This window comes from Merops nubicus, unplaced genomic scaffold (genome assembly GCF_000691845.1).
Source record: "Merops nubicus isolate BGI_N331 unplaced genomic scaffold, ASM69184v1 scaffold27330, whole genome shotgun sequence".
NCBI classification, from domain to species: domain Eukaryota; kingdom Metazoa; phylum Chordata; class Aves; order Coraciiformes; family Meropidae; genus Merops; species Merops nubicus.
The window spans coordinates 1-6,212 of NW_008585289.1; the positions used below are offsets into that span (position 1 = coordinate 1).

A 6,212-nucleotide genomic window follows, 5' to 3' on the forward strand; every position below is an offset into this window, starting at 1 on the left:
TTTTTTTTTGGGTGGATTGCAGACGTTCAGCTATTCCCCCTCCGCTTTGCCAGCCCCTGTTCCTCTCCCCAGCGGTTTCAGGAGCTACCGCCCCTGTGCTTCACAACGAAGTCACCAGCATCGAGGATGCTTTCCAGACGTTTTCTCCCTCCCAGCTAACGCCCCCGTCATTCCGGTGTGGCTGTGGTGGAGCACTTGTCGAGGCTGCCTTTTTGCATTTTAAAAGTGCGATCTTCTTGCTGTGTACATGAGATAAAGGATTCGGACAGTGTGCAGGAGCAGTACATCACATTTTATTTGTTGCTTTTATTTTTTTTTTAGATTTCTTTATAAAAGGGTACAGGTTTTAGGCTGAGTATAACATTCAGTATTTTCTCAGTATGTTAACAAAAGATACCTGCCAGTATGCAACCAAAAGTCTAATGGGATACAGTCTCACAGTACATTGTTTGTATTTTCCAGGTGTTCACTGTTGAAGAAATGATGCCCCATGTCCAACACATGAAAGGAGGTCACAGTAAAAACCTTTTTCTTAAAGACAAAAAGAAGAAGGGGTTCTGGCTGGTGACTGTTCTGCACGACAGGCAGATCAATTTAAACAATCTTGCTAAAAAACTGGGAGTTGGAAGTGGAAACCTAAGATTTGCTGATGAAAATGCCATGATGGAAAAACTGAAAGTGGGCCAGGGCTGTGCGACGCCTCTCGCCCTCTTCTGTGACCAGGGAGATGTGAGGTTGGTGCTGGATGCTGGCTTTCTGGAGGGTGGCCATGAAAAGGTCTATTTCCATCCAATGACAAATTCTGCAACCATGGGCTTAAGCCCCGAGGACTTCCTGAAGTTTGTGAGGTCAACAGGCCACGATCCCACCATCATACATTTTGATGAAGACGTTAAGTAGATGAAGTTCACTTTTCTATTACTAGGCTCAGATTCTGTAGAGCAAAACTGATTCAAGTCTCATTACAAATAAAATTTGAAAAAAAGGCTTCCTCCTTTTTTTTTTTCAATTGTGTACATTTATATTGTATCTGGTGAGAAAAAATGCTGTCTTGGGGTTATGAAGTCTAACAGAATGTTCTTGAAAAGACATGTTTGCAATCTACCAGTAAGTAACAAGTCAGCAGAGAAGGTGTTACTTAAATAATGTTATACTGTTTATTAATAAAATGGATAAAACTGGAACTTTCCGTGCATGGTACTGGCCTTGACAGTCTAAATTAACATAATTAGGAAATAAATTGACTTAAAAGTTTTGAAACAGTTGTCAATACACACAGAGAGATGTCTAGATTGTGTACCTGTACCCATTTATCCTTTACTACATGTTGCTTTTGTTATTTTTACCCAGAAAAACAACTTAGTTACACTACGGAAAATGCAATTTGATTGTCTATGTTTTTAGTTGCATTTTCACTTTCACAGTGTCCTCCTCTTGGGGAGTAACATTAAGTCTTGTGGCAGTTGCCCGAGGAAGACAGGCACCTGCCTCACCCATTCCTGGAGCCTCTCCAAGAGCAGGGGGCAGGAGGGAGCCCTCTGGCAGCACCAGCCCCTCTCCTGGCAGAGCAGCTCCGAGGAACGGTGTCACTGCCAGCTCCTGACCAAGCACAGCACGTCCTGGGGGGGACCTGAACACAGCCCAGAGCTGTGCCGACGTTTGTGCACGATTCCTACAGAACTGAGCCTGTGGAGGCCGTGCTGCTCCCCTGCACCCCTAACCAGCACCTGGAGAAGTGGAAACAACGCTACCACAAGGAGCTGCAGTGGAGCTTCTCCCTGCAGGAGGAGAGGACTGCACCTACAAACATCCCTGTGTCCAGGAGGGTAAGGGGAGGCCGATCTGCCTTTCAGCAGACAATACACATTTCAGCATAGAAAAGCATCTACTGTCACAAGAACAAGACCAGCACATTCTCAACATTAAATTTCTAATCTAATTCTTTCTCCTCGTTTCTCCTGCCTGAACGAACAAACCACCCCTCTAACAGATGGTGTGTTGAAGACAGAAGCAGCAGAAACTCCACAAAGTCCAGCAAACGTACCCTGGCAACGAGCAGCCTCACAGAACACAGACGGGAGCCGTGAGAGCGAGGGACAAAATCTGAAGATAATGGGGGGAAAAGAACTTTTTTTACCACAGCCTAACAAAAACGTTACGTGCAAACTATGCCTAAAGACAAACAACTGTGCCAACACAAGTTGAGACAGAATGGAAATAAGGAATATAGAAGAGTGGAGAAAAAACACTTAAAATTACTTAGACTCTTGGATGATGATTTGTGCCTGCATCATGGTAAAGGATGTGGTACTAACAGTGATAAACACTTCAAAAGTAACACAAGGCAGAAATCAGCAGTCTGACACAGTTTCATTCTAGATGGCCAAGACAGTTCTACAAGAACATCAACACTTTTGTTTCCCTGCTGTGAGAAAGTGGAGTCTTTAATTCTATGGAATGAACAAATACCATGAACCAAAGTAAGGAAAAGCATCTCTAGGGCAAGGCAAGTTACATGACAAACACCCTTAGCGTGGTTTCCCTCCTTTCTGAAGGATTTGGCACCTCTTCTCAGAGACGTGCACTTAATGACAGCACACTTCACGACACAGCCATTTAAATCCTCTCCTCCACCTCAGAGAGACACAAACCAACCCCACCTCTCAGTGCAGTCAGCCCAGACTGGACAGACGTGACCTGAAAGCGCTGAGGCTACAGCATGAACCACTCTAAATGTCCAGGTACGTGTGACTTCATAACTTTAAATGAGAGACTGAGAGGAACATTTGGTATTTGGGAATGCTGGGATGATTAATGGCCTCTGGGTAGATAAATGCATTATTATATTAGCTAAATGTTAAGATACAGTTTTATGTGTCTTTAAAAGTAAAATTTATCTTACCCTCTGCCTGCCACTCCCCCCCCTTTAGGTTTCTTCTTTGTGGTACCTCAAAACCCTTTATCACTTAGAAAAAAAAAAAATTGACTTGTCAAGGTTGTTCAATTCAGAACTCTTAAAACATGACAAATTGTTTTCTAGACGTGCATCATAGCAGTTTACTGTGCTTCATGAATCTTAAGACTTGTACTACCTAAAATTTAACTACCTTTGCTCTCAGAAGAGATTCTAAGATTTGTCTCAGCAAAAGTAACGACCAAGCAAAATCAAAGCTTCAAATACTACATTTGGCAAATCTAGAATGATTTCTTTTTGTCTTTACTTATGAAATTAGTGCCTTTTAAAAATAGTAAAATAGTGTACAGTTAAAAGCTACGCAGGCCTATGCAAAGAAACACCACGAGACAAACTACACCCTGTCCAGGAAGATTCTGCTACAGCTTTATGGGTTTCCTTCCAGAAGAAATACTCACTGAAGACATCACCAACCGACCACAGCGCCGTTACTCAACACCAACATCCTCCCCGTAACATCAGGCCAGAAAAAGTGTGTATAAATGTACACACAAAATAAGAATAAAAATTATTTGGTTTGGCATTTTAATAACATAATTAATAAATGTATACAATGGCAAACATTTAAAAAAATCAATATGTAAAGGAAATTACAGTTTTAAATAAGAGCTTTTAAAGTTTTGTTTCACACCTAGGTACATTCCTTTAAGGCAGTTTTATTAATATCAAAGCATTATTTACATATACATTATCATCTAACTCTAAAAATCATACATGAGCTCCTTTGTTGAGGCTGCGTCATGTCTTGGAAAAAATTTTAGAAATCATACATGTTGGGAACGTTCCTAAATCCTCAGCAGACTACCAGAAAAGAAAACACAAATTATCCATTGTCTAGTACTACTGACTCTTGTGTCATCTTGAACTAGCAGTGACAGATTTGGCAACTCTTGTGGTGAAAAGCTGTGTGTGCACTCTGGCTGTATGCTGCCCAACAGCTGCCGTGTTCCTCCCCTGGGAGTTCAGGTTTCAGAATGTGGGAAGCAGCTCCCAAATTCAATTTGCATTTGATTTTACTTCTAAGGGCACAGACCGGAAAGATTAAGAAAGGAAGAAGAAATTAATTTGAAAATCATCAGAGCACGGAGAACCTCCTGAACCTCCTGACTGCTCCTCTGCTCAGAAGCTTGGAGAATCTACCTGCACACACAGCTGCTGGGGCTCTGGATCCAGACAGCATTTGGCACTACCCTTCAGAACTGGTAACTCTGGACACGCCTGTTCCTCTGAACATCGTGGTGCTGCTGAATGCCTGGGGCTCCATGGTTTGAAATGCATCAGACCTCTGCTGGCAGAGAGAGCTGGGAGAATCCAGTCATGATCAGACACTGAAAGGAACCTGAAAATACTATTTTTTTTCCTAATATTTGTGGTATTTCAAGTCTCTTTCCTAACAGCTATGCCTTTAGTAAAGGCTACTGGCATTCCAGACTTCCTATGTTTGTCCTAAGAAGCTGGGAGAATCCAGTCACGATCAGACACTGAAAGGAACCTGAAAATACTATTTTTTTTCCTAATATTTGTGGTATTTCAAGTCTCCTTCCTAACAGCTATGCCTTTAGTAAAGGCTACTGGCATTCCAGACTTCCTATGTTTGTCCTAAGTTCTGTAGAGGCAACTTTTGCTTCAGTCCCTGTGGCCCTGCCCACGCTGCAGTGCAGGACTGGCACAGAGGCCAGGCCTGGCACCAGGCCTGTGCTGCTTAGGAGGAGTCCAACCACTGGTGGCAACTGTGAGGTGTCACCACACAGCCCAGGCCACCTCTGAACCCCTTCTCATGGGTGTCACTGTGCCAGCTGCAGCGTGGGGAACCACCCAAAGGCAGGGGAGCTCACACTGTGGAGCTGCACTGCACTGGGCTCCAGATCCCCCCTGGCTCTGTGCTTCTGCACTGGTGCTCTGCAAAACTCACTGTGCTTCCACTGAGACCAGGGCAAAGCCTGACACTGAGAGTTAGGGACCAGGAATGGATGTGGGTGGCAGCTGGTAATCAAAAGAAAGCAATGTTTTCAAGGAAATACCAGGAACATCTTCAGAGGAAGAATGGAAATTCTGTGGTCCAGAAAGCTGGGGACCAGGTGATCCTTGAGGTCCCCCCCAACCTGCTAGTCTATATGGTGGAGAGCTGCAAAGTTGGTCCTATTTTCACTTAAGAAAAAAACAAACAAACCACTAAAAAATGTTTAAATTTTCTGTGAAAACAATCTTAAGGGCTGAACCAAGTATTTACATTGTAAAACCCAAAATATTCTGCTCACATCTAGATCCTCTAGAACATTTGAAAGTTTCATTATTGAACCTTTTTCCCCTCTTTTGGACAAAATTTCAGGAACATTTCAGGAAAATAAAAATGAGATGACTTGCCAGCATGCTTCTTAATCTGTTGAACTGTACTCACTCTCCACTGAAAAATTATTCTGTTCCTTTAGAACAGGAACCTGAATGTGCCAGCTGATCTGCAATGAAATATAACTCCTTTTAGATCTGCTTGTAGGTTCATGGACACTTCCTCTGAGCTCTCTGCAAATGCATTCAAGACAACAAATGTGTGCAGTATGAAGGTAACAGCTACATCTGCTGGCTTTAACATAAATCAACAATGAACAAAATGTACCTTCCTACTAAAAGATTACCTCAAGGGGAAATGGATTGTAAAACGTATAGGGGATTATTTACATTTCTTTTTGCCATCAGGAAATCTCCTAAGCCACAATCAGCTCATGTCAAAAGACAAACAAACAAAAATTAGTCAATACACAAACATCATCAGACAGTCTTATCCTGGAAATGCCATTTGTTGAAAACAGCCTTGTATTAAAATAAAAGTTATAAAAAAGTCATACCTGACAACGTCCTGTCAGAAACATCTGAACAGATCTATGCAGAATAACTTGGGAATGTGAAAAACACACATGACAAACAAAATGTCTGTATGATAAGATTATCCCATGACTCCCACTTTTGTTAGTTACTGAACTTTTCCATTTATGTAAACAATTTTTCCTCTTGCAGTACGCAACAAAAATCAGCATAAACTTTCCAAAGAGCAATTTCATGCAGATTATGCTAACCAAATAAGGCAGTGAAGTGCCAGTAAGCTGTGAGGTTTTTGTATCTGTATATACAGTCAATTTCAACAAAATACTACAGCATTTATTTTAGATTTACAGAAGTAAATAGAAACTGCTAGTTATGGGGGTTTTTGGCTAAGTATTAGCAGAAGCTTAAGCAAATCAGT

At 41.9% G+C, this 6,212-nt stretch overlaps 1 protein-coding gene across 1 annotated transcript; it reads left to right on the top strand.

The window, feature by feature from the left end:
- The first annotated feature begins 464 nt into the window (after window positions 1–464).
- Window positions 465–979, top strand: LOC103779518 (prolyl-tRNA synthetase associated domain-containing protein 1-like). The gene has a single exon (XM_008947153.1). The coding sequence runs from the start codon at window positions 481–483 to the stop codon at window positions 898–900; it is 420 nt and encodes a 139-aa protein (XP_008945401.1). The 5' UTR covers window positions 465–480; the 3' UTR covers window positions 901–979.
- The last annotated feature ends 5,233 nt before the right edge of the window (window positions 980–6,212 follow it).